Source organism: Hypanus sabinus, chromosome 27 (genome assembly GCF_030144855.1).
Source record: "Hypanus sabinus isolate sHypSab1 chromosome 27, sHypSab1.hap1, whole genome shotgun sequence".
NCBI classification, from domain to species: Eukaryota; Metazoa; Chordata; class Chondrichthyes; order Myliobatiformes; family Dasyatidae; genus Hypanus; species Hypanus sabinus.
Window position 1 is genome coordinate 46,177,814 of NC_082732.1, and position 25,247 is coordinate 46,203,060.

At 40.6% G+C, this 25,247-nt stretch overlaps 1 protein-coding gene across 6 annotated transcripts in view; it reads left to right on the plus strand.

Annotated features, from left to right (window-relative positions):
* The window catches only part of LOC132382297 (uncharacterized), an 80,512-nt gene that overhangs the window by 22,571 nt on the left and 32,694 nt on the right, over positions 1-25,247 (plus strand). For all 6 annotated transcript variants that reach the window (XM_059952426.1, XM_059952420.1, XM_059952424.1 and 3 more), the window contains exon 4: positions 4,255-4,432. In XM_059952426.1, coding sequence (XP_059808409.1) covers positions 4,255-4,432 — 178 coding nt within the window. The remainder of the gene's footprint in view (positions 1-4,254; positions 4,433-25,247) is intronic.

Genomic DNA, 25,247 nt, shown 5'->3' on the forward strand with positions numbered 1-25,247 from the left:
CCCATTCTGATATGTCTATCCATAGCCTCCTCTACTGTCAAAATGAATCCAAACTCAGGTTGGAGGAACAACACCTTATATACTGGCTGGGTAGCCTCCAACCTGATGGCATGAAAATTGACTTCTCTAACTTCCGTTAATGCCCCTCCTCCTCTTCTTAACCCATCCTGACATATTTAGTTGTTTGTTTTTTTTTTCTCTCTCTCTGCCCATCACTCTGCCTATTCTCCATCTCCCTCTGGTGCTCCCCCCTCCCCCTTTCTTTCTCCTGAGGCCTCCCATCCCATGATCCTTTCCCTTCTCCAGCTCTGTATCACTTTCGCCAATCACCTTTCCAGCTCTTAGCTTCATCTCACCCCCTCCGGTCTTCTCCTATCATTTCGCATTTCCCCCTCCCCTCACTACTTTCAAATTTCTTTCTATCTTTCCTTTCAGTTAGTCCTGATGAAAGGTTTCAGCCCGAAACGTTGACAGTGCTTCTTCCTATAGATGCTGCCTGGCCTGCTGTGTTCCACCAGCATTTTGTGTGTGTTGTTTGAATTTCCAGCATCTGCAGATTTCCTCGTGAAATGCTGGAAGAACTCAGCAGGCCAGGCAGCATCCATGGAAATGAGTACAGTCGACATTTCAGGCAGAGACCCTTCATTGGGACTGGAGAAGAGGATGGGAAGGCAGTGTAAGAAGGTGGGGAGAGGGGAGGAAGTACAAGGTGGTAGGTGATAGGTGAAACTGGGAGAGAGGAATATGATACGCGAGGATAGAGAAGATGAAGAAGGAGCACCAGAGGGAGATGGTGGGCAAGTAGGGAGATGAAGTGAGACAGGGAAACAGGAATGGGGAATAGTGGAGGAGACGGGGAGCCAGGGGTAAACACCAGAAGTTTGAGAAATAGATATTTGTACCATCAGATTGGAGGCTACTCAGATACTATTTAAGATGTTACTTCTGCAACCTGAGTAAGGCCTCATAGTGGCAGTAGAGGAGGCCTTGTACTGACATATCAGAATTGAAAGCAACACCTTATATTCCAAGTGGCTTGCTTCCAACCTGATGGCATGAACATCGATTTCTCAAACTTCCAATAACACACACAAACACACACCATTCCTCATTCCTATTTTCCTTTCTCACTTTATCTCCTTACCTGCCCATCACCTCCCTCTGGTGCTCCTCCCTCTTCCCTTTCTTCCATGGCTTCTGCCCTCTCTTATCAGGTTCCCCCTTCCCCAGCCATTTGTCTCTTTCACCAATCAACTTCCCAGCTCTTTACTTCACCCCTCCCCCTCTCTGTTTCACCTATCACCTTGTATTTCTTTCTCCACTCCCGCCCACCTCCTTACTCTGACCCCGTTTTTTTTCCAGTCCTGAAGGGTCTCCACCCAAAATGTCAACTGTTAGCTATTTTCCATAGATGCCGCTTAGCCCGCTGAGTTCCTCCAGCATTTTGTGTGCTACTATGTTCACCATACTTTTCTTGCAACAAGCTGTGATTTGTCTACAAAGGAGCTGGTTATGGATTACAGGAGGAATGGAGAGGGGCTAACACCCAAAACATCAATGGATCTGGGTCAAGAGGATAAACAACTTCAAGTTCCTCGGCATCCACTTCCACTGAGGACCTCACGTGGTCCGTACACACCAGCTGCACAGTGAAAAAGGCACAACAGCACCTCTTTCACCTCAGACAGTTGAGGAAGTTTGGTATGGGCCCCCAAATCCTAAGAACTTTCGACAGGGGCACAATTGAGAGCATCCTGACTGGCTGCATCACTGCCTGGTATGGGAACGGTACCTCCCTTAATCGCAGGACTCTGCAGAGTGGTGTGAACAGCCCAGTGCATCTGTAGATGTGAACTTCCCATGATTCAGGATATTTACAAGGACAGGTGTGTAAACAGGCCTGTAGAATCATTGGGTACCCTAATCATCCCATTGATAATCTATTCTAGTTGCTACCGTCCAGGAAGTGGTACCGCAGCATAAAAGCCAGAACCAACAGGCTCCAGTACAGCTCCTTCCACCAGGCCATCAGACTGATGAACTCACGCTGACTTGAGTGTACTCTATATTACGTTGACTGTTCTATTTATTATCTATATACTACTAAAACTCTCATGCTTTGTTTGTGACCTCCAATTAGCGCAAACGGTGCATTACAGCGGCACTATTTTTGGCTAGATCGACTAAAAGTGCGCTAACTTGTAGAATGCAGGCAAAGTTCAGGGTTATATATTCGTATAAAATTGCTCACTTGCCGAAATCAACAGTCCCACTTTCATCCGAGAGCTGATGTCAGCCATGATGGAAACCGCGACGCATGCGCGCGGCCAGCCTTAGCAGCGCCTCACGATGCTCACAGCAGCGACACCAAGCGGAGCAAAAGGGCAAGGCAGCTCTATTTCAAGCGCTCACATTCTGCTAATCACTATCAGCATGTGCAGGATTGGGACAGATCTAACTGCCACCCATCAATAAGAGATAATTAAATCTTATTGTAATGACGTACTTCGAGACACCCATCAAACACTTCGCTGCAGTCAAAGGACAGCAGTGACTATATCGTGTCCATTTAGGAGAGCGCCAACCACATCATCAAGAATAATCAGCATCCTGGAGGCTTTGGTGTTACAGCTTCGTATCTTCTATCCAGAATTAGGGTAAAAAAAATATGGTCAGCCTAATTATGTGGCATGGAAAGAGAAGGAGGACATTATGGTCAATAGATGAAGCCAAACGTTGTCGGGAAGCGGCAAGGAGAGGGAGAGAACAAGAATCGGATGAGGCCAGAGCCACACGACCTCAGGATCAAAGAGTCAGGACAAAAAAGATGAGAGAAGAAAAGACAGAGGAGGAGAGGCATGCACGTCTCCAGAGTGACAACACCTGGCGTAGAAGGAGGAGAGAGGAAGAGACAAAGGAGCCGAGAAATGCACGTCTTCAGGATCAGACAGAAAAAACAAATGGCAGAAGACATGAAGAGACGGCAGATGAAAGGACTGCACGTCTCCAGAATGACAACGAAAGGCACAAGGGTGGCAGATCAACCATCAACGTTGCTATCACAAGCGTCCTTTGTTAAATGGGGAGGAGCTATATTTCCCTTGCTACGCATTTCTTCTTTAATAACTGAGTTTTTCTTCTTTAATTTCCAAAGCAAAGCAATAGCATTCAGGAAAATTTAATGTTTGTTCTGGTCACATCAGACTACACTACCCTTCTCTCAAAGGGTGCCCCAATGGATCACCCTGTTGTCTAGTAAATTATTATAAATTACTATGATTGCATCTTGCACATTTAGATGGAGACGTAACACAAAGATATTTTACTCCTCAAGTATGTGAAGGATGTAAGAAATAGTCATTTCAATTCATTTCAATTGTTCCCCTAAATCCCTAGGACTGTTGGATAGTCTGTAATATAGCCACACTAACGTGGTCATACCTTTCTTATTACTCAGTTCCACCAATAACGCCTCACTAGATGAGTTCTCCCGTCTGTCCTAACAGAGCACTGCTGTGACATTTCCCTTGACTAGTGCCATCACTCCTCCTCCTTCAATCCCTCCCGCTCTGTCACATCTAAAACAATGGAACCCTGGAATATTGAGCTGCCAGTCCTGCCCCTCCTGCAATCAAGTCTCACTAATGTCTACAACATCATAATTCCAGCTCATGCCCTGAGCTCATCTGCCTTTCCTATGATACTTCTTGCATTGAAATATACACAGCTCAGAACATTAGCTGCACTATGCTCAACTTTTTGTTTCCTGACTGTCTGAGTTCTTAACAACATCTCCACAACTTCTCTACTAACTGTTTTGGCACTCCGGTTTCCACCGCCCTGCACCTCTAGTTTCTTATCTATGGGTATAAAAATAGCTGACCAGAAGGCAGCACCATCTTAGATCCTTGTTTGTTTGCCTCTCCCTTTACTTACTAGGCCTCTGTTACTGTTTGTTTCCAACTCCTCTTGTTCTATTAGTGCTTAAGAAAACGATTGTGAAACAAGTTTTGTGCCTTTTTCCTAACTTCTAAGAGGACCTTGGATTAAAACACTAAAATCCAACAACTGTAACAAGTTTTAGTGATTCAAGGACCTTCTAGAGGACTTCCTTCTATCTATCATTGAGATGGACATTTGATTTGTTTCAGTTTACTGGAGTTTTAATCCTCTTCTGCAAATGACTGCTCTATGGTATCAAAAAGGTCATTTAATTTCTAAAGCTTTATGTCACCTCCTCATGTCTTCTCTTAGATCAGGCAATGTTCGGAACTGTCCTGTTCAGAGAAGAGCTACATCACTGTGGCAGTCTTTTCTCTCCTGGTCGTCTTGGGCACCAATATTGCAAGTATTGTACATCAGAGCAAAGCTGAAAAGACAGAACTGGACTGGGAAGAAGTTGCCATCTCAGTGATACAGCTCATTGGTGTAGGTATGGTACATTCAGTCTCTGCACATCAGTAAATTACAACGTGTGACTGGAAACTGCCGTGAATAGTTCAGGTGCAGTTGGGTCATGTATTTCACTCATCTCCTTAATGCTGGTGTGATGTGTGGATGGATAATATATTCTTCAAGTGTTGACAAAGGAATGTTGGTAATTGCTTAAACGAAGATTGACATTTTCTGGAGATGTGTCCTGCCTGTCACTGTTTAATCTACATGGATTTTATTTGTACTTTGAAATTAAACATTGTTACAGAAACACAGAGTCTTACAGCACAGAACAGGCCCTTCAGCCCATCTATTCCATGCTGAACTACGAATCAGCTTAATCTCATCAACCTCACAGAACATAGCCCTCCATACCTCTTCCATCTATTTACCTATCCAAATTTCTCTTAAATGTTGAAATTCAGTTTCCGGTGACGTCATCATCAAGAATGGCAGCTTAAGTCACTAGCTCCTCCAGAAAAACGCGTATTAAGCCCCATTAACCCATCAAATATAATATTTTTCAAAAAATATTTGAACTGAAAAGAGGGGCAAGAATGGGGAGAAGAAATGGAAATAAAAAAAGCAACACTGCAGAGCCTGCGTCCGAGAGTGGCTCTCCAACCCGACCGTGTGCAAGCGAGGCGGCCGCTGGGCCTCGTTCAGTCGAAGCGGAGAATATGTTCGAAATCTTGAAAGAAATAATGGAGGTCCAGAAAGATATAAAGCAGCAGCTCCGTGATATTAAGGCAGAGCTCGCCAGCGTTAATCAAAAAATAGCGGTGGCAGAGACTCACATTAAGAAGGTGGAAGATCGCGTTCAAAACGTGGAACGGATACTGAGCAAGACAATAAAAATCATACATCAACAAGAAGGTAAACTGCTTGATCTGGAGGGAAGATCACAGTGGAAAAATATCAGAACCTACAACGTTCCCGAAGGAGCGGAGGGCTCGTCTATGACGGAGTTTGTCGGAAAGTTACTGTGGGACATGCTGGATCTTCCCCCGGCTATGAAGCTGGAAATCGAAAGAGCGCACCGTGCACTAGTTCCAAAACCTACCCAGGATACAAAGCCACGATCAATTATAATTAAATTCCTTCGGTACAGCACCAAGGTGGAGATTCTACGAAGGGCCTGGGGTAAGAAGAGAGTGTTTTAGAGGATAAATTAATATATTTTGACCAAGATTACACCCCCCTCCCCGCGGTCCTCCAGAAATGCAAAGAATACTGTGAAGTAAAGCGAGTACTAAAGCAAAATAAGATTAGATTTCAAACTCCCTACCCTGCTAAACTTCGCGTGTTTTATGACAACGGGACGCGGTTGTACCAGACAGTGGAAGAGGTGACTACAAACACGAAGGCCAGAGGGTTGACCGTCAGCGTCACCAAAACGAAAGACAGCCTGGCTAGGGATTTGTCCCGCTTGGCTTGGGAAATAGTGCGAGTTTCGAGAAGGCAGAAGACGGGAGGAAGCCAAGAGAAACATATCAGGAAGAGACCGGGAGTTTCCTAAAGACGGTCCTCACCCCTTTCAGAAGAGCCACAAGGTTTGGCTAACTTTAAAAATGCTGAGAAGCTAAACAGAAGCAAAGGTACACGGTGATATACCTATCTCGAGAAACATTTATTATAATGTGGATTTTATATTACTTAGTTGTTATTCTTTATTCGCTCACTTACTCCTTTTCCCCCACCAAAATGAGAATATATATATATATGTGTGTGTGTGTGTGTGTGTGTGTGTATATATGTGTATGCATATGTATATATGTGTGCGTGTATATAGGAAGAGTACACAGGGAAATCTTTTCTGTGTAATGGATTTGTTCACTGACTTTTATGAATACTGCAATGAGGGCCCTCAACTCACAAATAGGAGGGGTTATCCCCCACAGCTAGACATTTCCTCTAGCTCAACGGAGGGTCATTTACTAGAGACCTCAGCCTTGGAATCACACGTTTGTTGCCATTTTTATTATTATTTGAGTTTCCTGGTTTTTATTTGTTCAGGGAGTAGATCGATTAAGATTTGTTCTAATTTCAATGATACATTGACAGATAAATGCAGATGGCTATGGACAAGGTAAAATTCATTTCTTTTAATGTAAATGGACTATTAAATCCAATCAAACGTAAGAGAATTTTATCCAAAATGAAAAAAGAACAAGCCCGTATAGTATATTTACAGGAAACTCATTTAAGTGATAATGAGCATAAAAAACTAAAGAGAATGGGCTTCACTAATCTGTTTCTCTCCTCATAAATCAGGACATAGGAGAGGAGTTGCTATTCTTATCTCAAGTAAGCTAAATTTTGAAAAAATATTCGAAATGGGAGATAAAGAAGGCAGATATATTCTGGTAAGGGGGAATATAAATGGCAATTCAGTTACTCTATTGAATATATAGGCACCCCCAGGAAGTGATATTGGTTTCTTTCAGAAAATTACTGATATTATGGTAACGGAAACAGAAAGTCTTCTGATATGTGGGGGAGACTTAAATTTACAATTACAACCAAACCGACTCTTCCAATAGAAAAACCTATGAAACAAAATCTTTACATAAGAAAGTTAATACACTTTTTGAGGAGGTTGGTTTAATTGATATATGGAGGGACCTTTTCCCTGACAGAAAGGATTACACTCATTATTCTGCTCCACATTCTGTACATACAAGAATAGACTATTTCATGACATTTGGAAAAGACAAAGACAAAATAAACACCTGTGGAATTAGGACAATAGATGTAAGTGACCATGCACCTATATATTTATCTGTTGATTTTGACCTACAACCAAAGAATACTATTTGGAAACTAAATTCAAGTCTACTCAATGATCCATACTTTAAGAAACAAATTAAAAAAGAAATTGGTCTCTACTTAGAATTTAATGATAATGGAGAGGTTTCACCTCCCATTTTATGGGATACTCTGAAGGCGGTCTTAAGAGGGAAAACTATAGCGATATCTTCATATGAGAAAAAAATAAGGAATAAAACATTAGAGGAATTACAAAATAGGCTGAAGGAACTAAAGAAAAAACACAAATTGAATTTAGCACAGGATACATTAGGGGAAATTAAAAGAATTAGGAATGAAATAAATAATTTGGCTACGCAAGAGATCAGGAAAAACTTAATGTATCTGAAACAGACATTATGAAAGTGGATCGAAATCTATGAAAATACTGGTGTGGAAATTGGAAAAAAAAATAGCAGAAAATACAATTCATAGAATTAGGGACCCAAGAATGAAAATGATAAAAAATAAGCTAAGTGAAATTCAAGAAGCTTTTGAAGTCTTTTACAAAATGCTATATTCCAAAATTCCAGGGGGAAGCAAAACCCAAATTGACACCTTCTTGAATTCTCCAGAGTTACCCACTTTAAGCGAAGAACAAAATAGAAGGATGACTGCTGACATAACTGAAGTTGAATTAAAAGCTGCAATTAGTAGGCTTAAATTAAGCAAGCCACCAGGATCAGATGGGTATTTGGCAGAGTGGTGCAAAGAATTTAAAAATGAGTTAATTCCTGTTTTACTCCCCACATTGAACTGGGCTCTAAAAAAAGGCACAAATGCCACCCAGTTGGAAGGAAGCGATGATCTCAGCTATACTGAAAGAAGGCAAGGATAAAATGGAATGAGGGTCATTTAGACCAATATCCGTTCTTAATGTAGATTATAGGTTATTTACCTCCATCATGGCCAAACGATTAGAGGAGTTTCTACCCATACTGAATAGTAATGATCAGACAAGTTTTATACAACAAAGCCAGACTCAAGACAATATACGAAGGACACTTCACATTATGGATCATATACAAAAAAATAAAATCGAAGTAATAGTGATAAGTGTGGATGCTGAAAAAAGCATTTGATTCGGTTAATTGGAATTTTCTTTACAGAGTTTTACATAGATTTGGTTTCCAAGACACAATTATTAAAACTATACAGACACTATATGACAATCCTACTGCTAGGATTAAAATCAATGGATATTTATCAAATAGTCTTACCCTAGAAAGGGGCACGAGGCAGGGTTGTGCATGGTCACCACTACTCTTCGCACTATATCTGGAACCATTAGCTCAGTACATCAGACAAAATGAAGATATCAGGGGAATTACTATTAAAGGGACAGAGCATAAATTGGCTTGTTATGCGGATGACATTTTGATCTATCTAGGGCAACCAACATACTCTTTACCTAATTTGATGCAATCCTTTGAACAATATGGTCAATTATCAGGATACAAGATCAACATAGATAAAACCCAATTACTTTCATATTACTATAGCCCACCAAGAGAAATTGAAAGTCGATACCCCTGGGCATGGCACACAGAGTCTTTCAAATATTTGGGCATCATTGTGCGAAAAGATTTGGCAAAATTATCAGAATGTAATTATCAGCCTCTATATAAGAAAATTAAGGAAGATGTGGCAAGATTCCTTTTTTCAATCTCATTTCAAGGATTGAGTCTAGACATTGAGTCTAGACGTCAAGTCTGTTCCGCCTTTCCATCATGGCTGATCCCAGATCCCACTCAACCCTGTACACTTGCTTTCTCGTCATATCCTTTGATGCCCTGACCAATCAGGAAACAATTAACTTCTGTCTTAAACATGCCTGACGGACTTGGCCTCCACTGCAGTCTGTGGCAGAGCATTCCAGATTCACTACTCTCTGGCTAAAAGAATTCCTCCTTACCTCTGTTCTAAAAGGTCACCCCTCAATTTTGAGGCTTTGCCCTCTAGTTCTGGATACCCCCACCATAGGAAAGATCCTCTCCACATCCACCCTATAATTTGGTAGGTTTCAATAAGATCCCCACCCCCCACGCATTCCTCGAAATTCCAGAGAGGACAGGCCTAAAGCTACTAAATGCTCCTCATGTGTTAACCCCTTCATTCCCAGAATCATCCTCATAAACCTCTTCTGGACTCTCTCCAATGACAACACATCCTTTCTGAGATAAGGGGCCCAAAACTGTTAACAGTACTCCAACTGCAACCTGACTAGTGTCTCATAAAGGCTCTGGATTATCTCCTTGCTTTCATATTCTATTCCCCTTGAAATAAATGCCAACATTGCATTTACCGCAGACTCACCCCTTATTGCATGCCTTTTCCAGCTCCCTTTGCAGAGTCAACCCCACATGTTGGCTACTATTTGGAGGCCTATATATGATTTCCATAATGATTTTTTTTCACCCTTGCAGTTTCCTAACTCCACCCACAAACATTCAACATTCTCTGACCCCTAGACTCCACCTTCCGCTCAAGGACATGTAAGACATAGTTTCTTTCTGTCTCTCTTTTCCGACTTAAACTTTGAAATTTCAACTTTATTCAGTCGGATCTTTAGAGCAACAGTTATAATTATGGCTACTGTAAGAAGCGCCAAAAGGAACCTGGACCCAGGCAACGGAAAGCCTAGAAAAGATGATGAGTTTTCGGAGGAACCCCCTTGGGTGAAGAGATTAGAGCCTCAAATCAGCAGTATCGGTACTGAAATAACTCAACTAAAAGAGAAATTTGAAGAAAAAATTGACTCTCTGAGCCTTGATCTTAAAGAAGTTAGTCGAAATGCAGCTGACCTTTCTTCTCATTTGGAAAAGGCTCAACAACGAATTGTCAATCTGGAAGCTCGGTCCCATTGGAATAATATTCGAATTGTTGGATTAAAAGAGAAATCAGAATCTGCCGACACACTGGATTATTTTGCTAAAGTGTTTCAGTCTTTATTTCCGGCTCACAGAACCGGTGTTTTAAAACTTTTGGATCGAGGGAAAAACAGGCATATTGTTGTGTGTTTTCTCTGTTTTAGAGACAAAGACCGCATTATTAAGCTTGCAAAAAAACAAGGGTTGTTTCCATTTCAAGGTTCGGAGATTGGCTTTTTTGAAGATTTTCCATCCGAAATTGCTGAGAAGCGTGCTGAATTTGCCTCGGCCATGAGATTAACTTACCAAAAAAAGCTCTTTCCTTCGCTACAATATCCAGCTAAATTAAGGTTTTTTGTCAAAAATTCTGGGACTTCTATTTTTGATGACCCAGCCGAAACATTAACAGCCGAAACATTAACTCTTTGCCTGACGAGACTGATGACAAGTCTGAAGCCTGAAGTTTGAATGATTTACAACGGTTTGATTGTCTCACGGCATAAAGAGTGATGAAATTGGAAGATTTGATGGCTATAGAAAGTCTTTAGCTTAAAATATATTTTTATCTCTGAAAAAGACTGGTTTGGATGGTTTTAACCTCAGAAGACATAGCGGGAGAACTGTTGAAAGACTGGATAATTTTGAACCATCTAGATTTTTTTCTCTGCAGCATTTAGATGAACTAATTATTTTTTTTTGTTCCGTATGCTTTTGTAAAGATCTTTTAAGTAATTATTTGGATTTCCTTATGTTTTAAAGATAGATTGGCGAACTTAAAGATGGTGATTGTTTTTCTTTCGTGCAAATATTTCAAGAATTGTTTTGGATGTGTTTTTCTTCCCTTATCTAATATTATGGTTACTTTTGTGGCGACCCACATCCCAGAACACTCGAACCGGCTCACAAAGTGGAGCGCGCCGGCATTGAGGCCGGTCCCAAAAAGGGCGCCAAGCCTGCTTCACCAGCAAGGGGAAAAGCCCACGTGCGGGACGGGCCTGTGAATACGCCCGGGAAGGGCGGGATCAGGAAGGCTTTAAAACGAGGCCGCAAAGTTTGAATAAACCTTTTTCGCAACTGCAGCTCACCGACCACTTGTCGTTATTTCAGTGCTGCGTGTAGCACACCGCTACAATTGGTGACCCTGACGGCCCAAACGATATTTGGACCGGAGATGAACGATGCCGCATCTGTTCCTGCAGTTTTTTGAAAACTGCCAAGCTTCTGGACGCTGCGACCTCACCTATGGTTCCAGCAGGCAGAAGCCCAATTCCACATTTGGCAGATAACCTCGGATGCCACACATTACTACTACGTGGTGAGCTCCCTCGACCAGGAGACAGCCGCCCAGGTTGAGGAGTTCATACAGTCGCCCCCTGAGGACGGCAAATACACAGAATTCAAAGCCCTGCTCATAAGGACTTTCGGACTCTCAAGGCTCAGGTGAGCTGCCCGCTTACTGCACCTGGATGGTTTGGGGGAGAGGCCACCATCAGCTTTGATGAACGAGATGCTGCCCCTGGCCGAAGGACACAAGCCCTGCTTCATGTTTGAGCAGGCGTTCCTGGAGCAGCTGCCCGAGGACATATGCCTGCTGCTGTCCGACGCGGATTTCAGCAACCCCCGGAAGGTGGTGGCCCGGGCAGACGTGCTGTAGAAAGCCAAGAAGGAGAGTGAGGCATCCGTCAGTCAGATTACCAGGCCACGCTCCCAGCAGCAGACCAGACCAGGCTAGGCCACAGAGCCCGCTAACCCCAGAGGGAGGGTGAGGAGACCAATGAACAATGGTGCTTTTACCACCAGCAGTGGGGCGCAGGAGCCCGCCGCTGTAGCCCGCCCTGTAAGTTCCCGGGAAACGCCAGGGCCAGCCGCCACTGATGGCTACGGTGGCTGGCCATTGGGATAGCCTCCTGTATGTCTGGGACAAGCAGTCGGGACGCCGCTTTTTGGTCGACACCGGAGCCGAGATCTGTCTTACCTCTGACAAGTTATGACACCCGCAACAGAGAACCGGGTCCCACCCTGAGGGCCGAGAACGGCAGCACAGTAAAGACCTACAGCACCCGTACAGTGTGGCTACAGTTCGGCTCCAGCCGGTTCATGTGGGACTTCACACTGGCCGCCGTAGCCCAACCGCTCCTGGGAGCGGATTTTTTGCGAGCTCAGAGCCTACTGGTCGACCTGCAAGGGAGGAGACTGGTCCACGCCGAGACCTTTCAAATGTTCTCCCTAGGTGAAGCCCAGTTGCCGGCCCCACAGCTAGACTCCATCACGCTGTCTGACAATGACTTCACCAGAGTCCTGGCGGATTTCCAATCGGTTCTGGCGCCGCAGTTCACGACAGCCATGCCCAGACACGGCGTACAGCACCACATCCCGACACAAGAACTACCCCTCCACACCCATGCTCGAAAGCTTCCCCCGGACAAGCTCCAACTGGCGAAGGAGGAGTTCAAGAGGATGGAGGAATTGGGGATCATACAGTGGACCTCCCCCCTGCACATGGTGCCCAAAGCAACAGGGTGCTGGAGACCATGCAGCGACTACCGCAGGCTGAACGAGGCTACAACACCGGACCGCTACCCTGTGCTGCACATTCAGGACTTTGCAGAAAACCTGCATGGCGCACGGATTTTCTCCAAGGTAGACCTTGTCAGGTGATACCATCAAATCTTGATGCATCCAGACGACGTCCCCAAAACGGCTCTCATCACCCCGTTCAACCTTTTCGAGTTCCTCCGCATGCCGTTCGGCCTGAAGAATGCCGCACAGACGTTCCAGCGGTTAATGGACGCGGTGGGACGGGACCTGGACTTCGCTTTCATCTATTTGGACGACATCCTCATAGCCAGCAGCAGTCATCAGGAGCATCTGTCCCACCTCTGTCAACTCTATGCCTGACTGAGTGAATACAGCCTAACAATCAACCTGGCCAAATGCCAGTTCGGGCTCGACACCATCAACTTCCTGCGCCACAGGATTACTAAAGACGGGGCAACCCCTCTGCCCGCCCTGGTAGACGCGGTCCACCATTTCCCCTGACCCAACACAATCAAAGGCCTTCAGGAATTTGTGGGTATGGTAAATTTCTACCACCGCTTTCTCCCTTCAGCAGCCCGAATCATGCGCCCCCTGTTCGCCCTGATGTCGGATAAGGGCAAGGACATTACCTGGGACAAGGAGTCTGCCGCCGCTTTCATTAAAACCAAAGAAACCTTGGCAAATGCCGCGATGCTAGTGCACCCCAGAACGGACGTTCCTACTGCCCTCACAGTGGACGCATCTAACACGGCAATTGGTGGAATGCTGGAACAACTCATCAAGGGTCGCTGGCAACCCCTGGTGTTTTTCAGCAAACACCTATGACCACCCGAGCTCAAATACAGTGCTTTCGACCGGGAACTGTTGGCGCTATACCTGGCAATCCGGCATTTCAGGTACTTCTTAGAAGGTAGGCCCTTCACTGCGTTCACAGACCACAAACCGCTTACCTTTGCGTTCACGAAAACATCCGACCCCTGGTCGTCCCGCCAGCAGCAACATCTGTCCTACATCTCCGAATACATGACGGATGTCCAGCATGTCTCGGGAAAGAACAATGCCCTAACATCCAAGCCCTGTCCCAGGGGGTAGACTATGAAGTGCTGGTGGAGGCGCAGTAGGCAGACGAGGAGATCCCTAGTTACAGAACCGCAGTCTCCAGTTTGCAGCTCCAGGACCTCCCCGTAGGCCCAGCTGAGAGGACCCTACTCTGTGACGTCACCACCGGCCAACCCCACCCCGTCGTCCCAGCAGCCTGGTGGCGGCGCGTTTTCGACTCCATTCATAACTTGGCGCATCCCTCCATCAGGTCAGCCTTCCGGATGGCAGCCAACAGGTTCGTTTGGCACAGACTCCACAAGTAGGTCAGTGAATGGGCCAAAACGTACATGCTCTGCCAAACAGCCAAGGTGCAGCGGCACACCAAAGCCCTGTCACAGCAGTTCCACCCCACCCGCCGGCGTTTCGACCACATTCATGTGGATATCGTGGGCCCCCTGCCAGTGTCACGAGGAGCGCGGCACCTCCTGACTATCATGGACCAGTTCACAAGATGGCCAGAGGCGGTCCTGCTCACCGACACCACCTCCAAATCTTGCGCCCGAGCACTGATTGCAACCTGGGTATCTCGCTTTGGTGTATCGGCCCACGTTACCTCCAACAGAGGAGCCCAGTTCACCTCCAGCCTGTAGTCAGCTATGGCCAGCCTTTTGGGGACACAGCTGCACCACACAACTGCCTACCACCCACAGTTGAACAGACTAGTGGAGCATTTCCACCGTCACCTGAAGTCGGCTCTCATGGCCTGCCTCAAAGGGCCTAGCTGGTGGACGAGCTTCCCTGGGTCCTGCTCAGAATCCGCACGGCGCCCAAAGAGGATCTGCACGCCTTGTCGGCCAAGTTGGTGTACGGCGCACCCCTAGTCGTCCCAGGGGAGTTCATACCAGCCCCAAGGGGGCAAGAGGAAGAACCCGCAGCAGTCCTGGGCAGACTACGTGAGGGGCTCGGTAACCTGGCCCCCATACCCTCTTCACAGCATGGACGGAACCCAACCTGCGTACCCAAAGACCTGCAAAACTGTAAGTTCATTTTTGTACGACGGGGTGGACATCGGGCACCGCTACAGCGGCCCTACAAGAAGCTGTTTACGGTGATCAGAAACAACGGGTCCACATTCATTCTGGACATTGGGGGGTAAGAGGAGGTTTTCACAGTAGACCGACTCAAACCGGTCCATGTGGACTTGGCGCAGCTGGTCGAGATTCAGGCACCACGACGCAGAGACAGACCTCCCAAACAGAGTCTGACCCAGACTGAGGACATTGGGGGGGGTGTATCGCTAGTTCTGGGAGGGGGGATTATGTGGCAACCCACTTCCCAGCGCACTCGAACTGGCTCACAAAGTGGCACGCACCGGCATTGAGGCCGGTCCCAAAGAGGGCGCCAAGCCTGCTTCACCAGCAAGGGGAAAAGCCTGCGCACGGGACGGGACTGTGAATATGCGCCTACAGTATTCCTGTCTGGGGAGGGTGGGATCAGGAAGGCTTTAAAGCGAGGCCCCGAAGTTTGAATAAACCTCTTTTGCAACTGCAGCTCACCAACTACGTGTCGTTATTTCAATGCTGCATGTAGCACACCGCTACACTTCCAAAATTGAAGGTCGTGTTGTTTTACAAAAAAGAACATTGTTCCTTCCAATTTAATTATATTGAGATAACATGTCGACTGTAATGAGTTTTATGTTCAGTAGAGGGAGACAGAGATTACTTTTTCTTTTTTTTATTTAGGTAGAGTTTATTTTTGCTTTCTATGCTTTTCTTGGGGCTTGCGTCAATTGATAACAACTTATTTCCAGGCTTTGTAGTTTGGGTGGGTTTTTTCTTTTTTTATCCCCATTATGGAATCCCGGAGCATACGCAAATTATTATTATCGTTGTTCATCTCTGCCATTTTCAACTACCTTATCTTGACATGCATCTGACTACTCTTTATAGATACAAAGTCTCATGATGATACCTGAACAGTTAAATGTTTTAAGTTGGAATGTCCGTGGTTGGAATCATCCTATTAAGCGTAAGAAAACATATTAAATTATTAACCAATTCCAACCTGATATAATCTTTGCTCAAGAGACGCATATCAGGTTATGTGATAAAAATCGATTTTTTAAAATTAGTTTTTTAATACATTTTCTACATCGCTACAGATAAAAAAAACCCAGATCGGAATGAAGAGCATTAATACAGTGCAAAAATAAACTTACAATAATAATATAATACAAAAGAAGATAATTGAGAAAGCACCCAAATTGAAGACATGTAAAATTAGTATCCTCCCCAAGCCCCGCAACAAAAAAAAACTCCAGACCAACCACAACACAATATAGAGAGTATAAATCAGGACATTCAAACCCCCAAAACTAAATACACTTGGCAACAGAAGATATTGCTGCCTACTACCAAAAAAAAGGAGCTGAAAGCAAGGGACCCAGAAAAAACCTTAGTTAAGAGGAAGGTTATGAAAGTACTCAATAAAAGGTCCCCAGACTTTATGGAACTTTGTATCCGAATTAAGAACTGAATAATGAATTTTTCAAGGTCTAAGCAGGACATAATATCATTAAGCCATTGAGCATGCGTGGGCGGGGCAACATCTCTCCATCTAAGGAGGATTAAACGTCTAGCCAGGAGAGAAGAAAAAGATAATATTCAACACTTGGTCGAACTCAGACGTAAATCTGTCTCACCCAAAAAACCGAACAAAGCAATTAAAGGGTTAGGTTCCAGGTGGTGATTCAGAATGTAAGATACCGTTGTGAAGACATCTTTCCAAAATTTCTCCAAGCTAGGACAAAACCAGTACATGTGAATGAAGAGGCCTCGCCCCTTTTGCATTTATCACAAAGAGGACTAATATTAGGGTAAAATCGAGATAGTTTAGATTTAGACATATGGGCTCTATGAACAATCTTAAACTGTAAAAGGCAATGGTGAGCACAAAGAGAGGTTGAATTAACCGATTTGAGAATCAAGTCCCAAGTCTCATCAGATAAGGAGATATTTAAATCTTGCTCCCAAGCCATTCTAATTTTATTCACAGGGGCACGCCGTAAGGATGCTAATTTATCACAAATAAATCCTAATGGATTAATAGAAAGAAAGAAGTCCATAACATTTTTCTCAGGCATTTCAGGGAAGTTAGGAATTAAAGGATTAATAAAGTGTCTAATTTGGAGATATCTAAAAAAATGAGCATTGGGCAGATTGAACTTAGAAGAGAGCTGTTGAAAAGATGCAAAGCGATTATCAATAAAAAGATCTTCAAAATGTCTAATGCCCTTCCTATACCAATCATGGAATGCTGAATCATATGTAGTAGGTAAAAAAAGGTGATTATGTAAGATAGGGCTAGAAAAGGAAAAACCATGGAAACCATAAAATTTCCTAAACTGAGCCCATATACGCAAAGTTTGTCTAACAAGAGGATTAACAATTAATCTGGACAAACTACTAGGGAGTACAGAGCCAAGAAGTGCAGAGATAGATAAATCTTTAGTGGAACTCAACTCCATTGCCACCCAATTAGGGCACTCGGGTTGGCCATGGAAAAAAGACCAAAAGGTAGCACAACATATATTAGCTGCCCAATAATATAAACGAAAGTTAGGTAAAGCCATGCCACCCTCTTTTTTAGATTTTTGGAGATAAACTTTATTAATTCTAGAGCGCTTATTCTTCCACAGATATGACAAAATAATAGAGTCTAAGGAATCAAAAAAAGATTTAGGAATAAAAATTGGGATTGATTGAAATAAATATAAAAGGTTAGGGAGAACATACATTTTAACAACATTAATACGACCTACCAAAGACATAGATAGAGGTGAACATTGTAACAGACTCTTTTATAGTATTATAGTATATGAAAGATTGGCAAAATCTTCACAAAAGAGATCTTTAAACATAAGTAAATTGATTATGAACTACTTTAAAAGGGAGATCACGAAATGTTAATTCTTGTGCTTCTTTATTAATTGGGAAAAATTCGCTCTTATGTAAATTAAGTTTATAGCCAGAGAACTGGCTAAACTGATCAAGAAGTGAAAACATTGGAGGTAAGGATGTAGACGGATTTGAAAGAAAAAGTAGTAAGTCATCAGCATAAAGAGAAACTTTATGCTCAACACCCCCTCTCCAAATCCCAGTCAATTCAGGATAATTTCGAAATGCTATCGCCAAAGGTTCTATAGCCAAATCAAAGAGAAAGGGACTTAAAGGGCATCCCTGACGGGTGCCACGTTTGAGGTTAAATAACTGGGATTTCTGAAAATTAGTCAAAACAGAGGCAGTAGGACACAAATACAGCAATTTGATCCAAGAGGTAAAACTTTGACCAGTCAAATTTTTCTAAAACTGCAAAAAGGTAGTTCCACTCTATACGATCAAATGCTTTCTCCGCATCGAGGGAAATAACACATTCAGGAATCCCAGTTGGAGGTGAATATAAAATGTTAAATAAATGCCAAATGTTAAAAAAAGGAAGACTGTTTTTAATAAAACCAGTTTGATCATCAGAAATAATAGAGGGAATAACAGTTTCTAATCTATAAGCCAAAACTTTGGCCAAGATTTTAACATCAACATTAAGCAAAGAAATCGGCCTATACGAGGAACACTCTGTTGGGTCTTTACCCTTTTTTAATAAAAGAATAATAGATGCCTCATTAAAAGAGGGTGGCAATTTACCGTAATTAAACGAGTCAGACAATACTGAGAATAACTGAGGAGAAAGAAGTGAAGAGACTGATTTATAAAATTCTACGGGGAACCCATTAGGTCCAGGAGATTTCCCTGAAGACAATGCAGAAATTGCAAAAGATATTTCTTCTGATGATATAGGCGCGTTAAGTTTGGCTTTAAAATCAGATGAAAGCGAAGGAATATTCAGATTATTTAAAAAATGATCAACAGAGATATTGTCATTCAAAGATTCAGAGGAATAAAGTTCAGAATAGAAATTTTTAAATGCGTCATTGATTTCTAAGTGATACGATGTAAAGTCTCCATTCTCTTTCTGGATCTTTGTAATATGTTGTTTGGCTTTGGAATGCCTCAGCTGATTGGCTAGAAATTTACCAGATTTGTCACCATGAATATAGAAGCGACTCTTACTTTCGAGAAGTTGGCGTTCGACAGGTTGAGTAGACAGAAGATTAAATTTAGTTTGAAGTTCTACACGCTTCTTGTATAGTTCAGGATTCTTAGTTTGACCATACAGTTGATCCAATTCTTTAATCTGATTAATGAGGTCTAATCGATCTGCACAGGACTTTCTGTTAAGATTTGCTGTATAGGAGATTATTTGACCCCTCAAATATGCTTTCATGGCATCCCAGACAATCTGGGATGACATTTCAGATGATGTATTGGTGTTAAAATAAAAGGTTATCTGATCTTTAATAAATTTTAGAAAATCACCATCCAATAGTAAAGTCGAGTCAAAACGCCAATGTTTATTCCTCTGAGGGAAACCAGGAAAATTTAAAGACAAAGTAATTGGGGCATGGTCAGAAATCAGTATACTCTGATAGTCACAAGAATAGACAAATGGAATAAGTTGATTATGGAGTAAAAAGTAGTCAATTCTAGTAAAGGTATGGTGAACATGTATAAGAGAGTATGAGTTTAAATCTGGTAGTGAGGAGAAAAAACATTCAAAAAAATTAACATAATCAAAATTGGGAGCATACAGGTTTGCTAGTACAACTTTAGTATTATATAATTTACCAGAAACGATAATAAAATGGCCATTTGTATCAGATATCTTATTATGGAGTTCAAAAGGAATATTTGATTTAACAAAGATGGAGACCCCCCCCCCCCCCAGCTTTGGCAGCAAAGGATGAATGAAAATGCTGACCCACCCACTTTGACAGAAGCCGAGAATTATCGAAACTACGAATATGAGTTTCTTGAAGGAAAACAATGTCAGCTTTGAGTTGTTTAATATGCGAGAAGACCTTCCTTCTTTAACAGGATGATTCAATCCCTTTACATTCCAGCTCACAAATTTAAGTGAATTAACCATTATCAATTGTTAGTGCATATAAGGTAGCAGGCATATAAAAAATCAAGCAGTACAATAACAGTCTGGGAGCAAAAATGTAAACATAGATCCATAGAATCAAAACAGAGACATGTCCTGACTAACAAAGGAAAACAAAAGAAACAGTGAGTAGTGTTGGAACTGAAGAGCCTACCCCCCCTTGCAACCCAAAATTAGACAGCTACCTAAAAAAGCAGCTAGCTCTACCAAAAAAATTAACTCAAATATGACTTCCAGTTCTGTGTCGTTAACAAAAGTTCCGTATAAATAATATAGCAAATAATAACTAATTTATGCACTAGAAAACAGAATTACAAATAGGAACAACTTCAACAGAAGTATAAGACTTAATACAAAGAAAATCAGAAGAAAACTAAAACTAACCTACCCGCGAAAAATTGTAAAAGATTAAAAGAAAAAAAAAGGGAGGGAGAAAAGGGGGAAATTATAAAATTCAAAGAGAGTCCTCATCAACCATTTACAGAAAAAAAAAGCAAAACTTAAACTATGAATCAAACAGGGAGGCCTTCAATTAAAAACTCCAAACCTCCAAAACAAGTTAAACACAATTGTAGTTCTCTATAGATAAGGTTATACAAAAATAAAATAGATTACACAGGTAAAATCTAAAAGTTCGCAGGGAAACATTAAACTTAAATTATCTACTTAGAAAAAACGCAGCAAGTCCAGGGAGAGATTGACTACAGCCCTTAGAGTTTCAATAGATAATGACTGAATTATTCAAGTAAAGTCTTGAGTTCGGAAAAAATAGTTTTACTCCGAGAAGTACTTATCAACCATTTTAGAAGGTCAGGCCGGTTCCGAAGAAGATGAGGTGGCTGGAAGACTTCCAACAAACGCCTCAGTCTCCTTCACTGATTTAAACCACTTATAATCTCCAGTAGTAAGCATAATTCGAAGATCGGCTGGATTTTGGAGAGAGGGTCTGAATCCATGATCAAAAAGCACTTTCATTACACCTTTAAACTCAGCACGCAACTTCAGAACCTGGGGGGCAAAATCTTCTACAAAACGAATGACCGTATTTTGAAAAGCAAAAGTACCTCTGCGGCGTGCCTCCATCATCAAAGGGTTTTTCACCTGGTATTGATGAAAGCATAAAATAATCGGCCATGGGCGGGAACCCAGAATTGCTCGAGGAACATAGATCCTGTGTACCCTTTCAAGCTCAGGCGGAGTCAGAAGAAATTCTTTCCCAAAGATCTCACAGAGAAACTTAGAAAAAAATTCAACAGGAGAGCCCTTTTCGGTGGCCTCTGGCAAACCAAGAATTCGTAGATTGCAACATCTGCTCCAATTTTCAAGATACACCATTTTGGAAAAAAGTTAATGTTCTTCTCCTCTGGGCTGGAGCAGAGAGTTTCAAGATATTGAACACGGCGTTTTAAATCTTCAGAAGTTACGTCAATGCGAGGTAAATGTTCAGCATGTTCATCCACTCTAGCGTTAATCTGATCCAATTTGACATTCAGCTGGTTGAAAGAAGTTCTAAATTCAGTTCTGAAATCCGTTAAAGTATCTTGTCGATGTTGTTCCAGAACAGCGAGAATGTCAACCGGCAAAGCCGTAGAAGTTTCCTTTTTTCCGGTTTTAGTACTTTTGGTAGCCATTATAAGATAGATATGTTTGCAGGCAGGTAAAAGAGAACTAATAAAATACCTAACTAAGGTTTAAGAAGGGAGACATATAGTGCAAAGGTAAGAAGAATAACGGAGCAAAAGTTCGGAGCAACTAAACAATCGCCATCTTACTGGAATTCCAAAAATTGTTTTTTTTTTAATCTTGGGAGTGTCCTCAGTTTCATGCAGACTCTCAGAGTAAAATTAGAGGTGCTTCTATTTTTATTGATTCCAATATCCCTTTTAATCAGGAGAATATTATAGCCAATATTAATGGTAGATTTTTGATTGTTAAAGGAATAATTTAAAATGGGAAAATGGTTTTGGTTAATATTTATGGACCAAATGTTGTTGATCCCTCATTTTTTAAAGCTGTCTTTGCTCTATTACCTGACTTAAATGAATATATGTTATTAAGGGGTGGTGATTTTAATACTTGATGGATAACTCATTCCAAACATCAACTCCCTAATCATTCTGCATCACTTTTAATTCCTTTTTAATTGATTATGGTTTAATTGAAATTTGGAGGCATATGCATCCTAGTGATAGAGAATACTCTTTTTTCTCACATGTTCATAACAAATATTCGAGAATCGACTATTTTATAGTTGACTCTCGACTTTTATTTAATGTCCAGAAATGTGAGTATGATGCAATTGTTATCTCTGATCATGCTCCTTTAAACTTAATATTTGAACTGAAAAATGTTGCTTCTACCAGACCATTTTGGTGTTTTCTAGAACACTTGTTACAAAGTTCAGAATTTGTTAAGTTTATTGAAAATCAGATAAAAGAGTTTTTTCTCTTTAATAATACAGGAAATGTCTCAAAGTTAGTAATTTGGGATACATTAAAACCCTATTACATGGTCAGATTATTTTGTATATAGCTAAACTGAAGAAACAAGCAAGAATGGAATTAGATAAAATCTCTAAACAAATTAAAGAGTTAGATAACATCAATGCAATCTCTCCAAATATTATTTCATTTAAAAGAAGAGTAGAATTACAATCACAATATAATTTATTATCTTATCCTATTGAATGATATTTGCTTAAATTGAAAAGTCAATTTTAAATTTTTGTGGATAAAAATAATAAGCTCTTAGCTTCCCAATTAAGAGCAGCTAGGGCTAAAAGACAAATTTCAAAGATTTGTAAAAATAATGGAGATATAGCAAGTAACCATGAAGACATTAATAATATTTTTCAAGATTTTTATTCTGATCTTTATAGATCTCAATTTCCTGCAGATTCCTCCAAAATGAAGGCTTTTTTGTATAAGATTAAGTTTCCTCAAATTTCTGTTGAAGATCAACAGATGCTTGATGCTCCAATTACCGAACATGAAATTCAGAAAGCTATTTTATTAATGCAATCAGGTAAAGCTCTTAGATTTGATGGCTGTTCGGTAGGATTTTACAAAAAATTTGAAAGATTACTTTCTCCGTATCTTTTGGAAATATTACATGAATCCTTTGAGAAGGGTAGTTTACCTTTTTATGAAGCATCTATTTCCTTAATCCTTAAGAAAGATAAAGATCATACAGAATGTTCATCATATAGACCTAGTTCGCTATTAAATGTGGATGCAAAAATTCTCTCTAAGATAATGGCTAACCGCTTGGAAAATATTTTAACTAAAATCATCTCTATGGATCAAACGGGCTTTATTAAAGGTTGTTACTCTTTCTCTAATGTTCAGAGATTGATTAACATTATATCTTCTCCATTATCTAAGCAACCTCAATGTGTTATCTCTCTTGACATAGAAAAGGCATTTGATAGAGTTGAGTGGCCATATTTGTTTAAGGTATTAGAAAAATTTGGTTTTGGTAATAATTCCAATAGGTGGATTCAAATGAATTATAAGAATCCTATTGCCACGGTTATTACTAACCATTTCAGGCCCTCTTTTTTTTCACTTTCTCGTGGTACTAGACAGGGATGTCCTTTAAGCCCTTTATTATTTAATCTTGTATTGGAGCCTTTGGCCATAACACTACGTGAAGCCAAAAATATTCATGGTATCCATACAAAAGATTTCTCTTTATGCAGATGATCTTTTGGTTTTTATTTCAAATCCTGAGGAATTAGATTTTTAGATTTTTATATATTTTTATATATTTATATATATTTATATTTATATTTTTATATATTTTATATATTTTTATATATTTATATATTTTATAGATTTTTATATATTTTCCAAAATATACCTATCTTTTTAACTAAAATTTTTTTTGATCAAACTGACTCTCTTATTTCTTCCTTTATTTGGAACAATAAGAGACCAAGAATTAATAAGTATCATTTACAAAAATCTAAAAAAAGTTGGTGGACTTGCACTTCCTAATTTAAGACTGTATTATTGGGCTGTGAATATTAGACAATTATGTTTTTGGCTATATTGGCTTGACAAGAGCCAAAAACCACTTTGGGTTGATTTGGAATTAAAAGCTGTTAAACAATTTCATTTAACTTCAATATTAGGAGCTCCATTACCTTTACAACTCTCTAAAATTCCAAATTTAAATCTTTATCCTGTTATTAAACAGTGCTTACAGATTTGGTTTCAGTTTCGGAATTTTAAAAATTTTAAACAACTTAAGTTGTCTAGTTTTTTATATTGAAACTTTTTTATTTAAACCTTCAATAACCAATCCCATTTTTCTCCTATGGAGAAATAAAGGGATCCATTGTTTTACAGATTTATTTTGTGATGGTTGATTGATGACTTTTGAAGAGTTAATTAACAAATATTCTCTCGCTCTTACACATTTTCTGCAATATCTTCAGGTTAGACTTTTTTACAATAATATTTATCTAAGTTTCCATATTTGCAAGGATCTGTTGGATACCATTTTGAAGTTGAATCCTTTAGCGAGAGGTTCCATTAGCAGAATTTATAATTTATCTTTGTTACAAAAAGAGAACCTCTCACTAAAGATTAAACAAGATTGGGAGAGAGAACTTAATATGACCTTTCTTAATGAAGATTGGTTGTGGGTTTTGAAAAATGTAAATTCTTCTTCTATATGTGCTAATCACTGTTTAATTCAGTTTAAGATTGTTCACCATCATTATTTAACAAAGGAGAGACTATCTAAAATATTTCCTAGTATAGATAACTACTGCGATAGGTGTAAAACTGAAGTAGCTACTTTGTCACATATGTTCTGGTCATGTTCTTCATTAAAATCTTTTTGGAAATCTATTTTCTACAATTTCTAAAGCTCTGAAAATTAATTTACAACCTGTTCTATTGACTGTTCTATTTGGAACAGTTCCACATCATATTCAGGGTATTTCATCTTCAGACCAACCTGTAATTGCATTTGTTACATTATTGGCAAGAAGGGCTATTTTATTAAAATGGAAAGATACCTCTGTCCCTACATTAATTGAATGGTTTTCTCAAGTAATATTATGTCTCAGCTTGGAAAAAATTAGTAGAACTTCTGATCCCCGATTCAATTTTGAGAGAAAATGAGGCTCTTTTGCCAAATATTATCATTTAATTTGAATTATTTTATATGGTTTCCTTCTAATCTTATTCTATATAAACATGAATTGATGGTTGATGATTCTTTTTCATCTTTGTAAGACGTATTGCTCCAGGGGTTGATTCCTAATGGGGTTTCCCCCCTTTTTTTGTAGTCAGTAGGTTTTTTTTCTTAATTAGATGGGGTTCTTTTTTTCCCTCCTTTTCCTTATATATAACTTTTTTTCATTTTTATATATTATGATCAGCTTTTATTTTCTTCAGCTTTATTAATTGTATATATATTAATTTGTTGAAACTTTGTATCATTTTATAGCTGCAGAAGATTATGTACCAATAAAAAGAT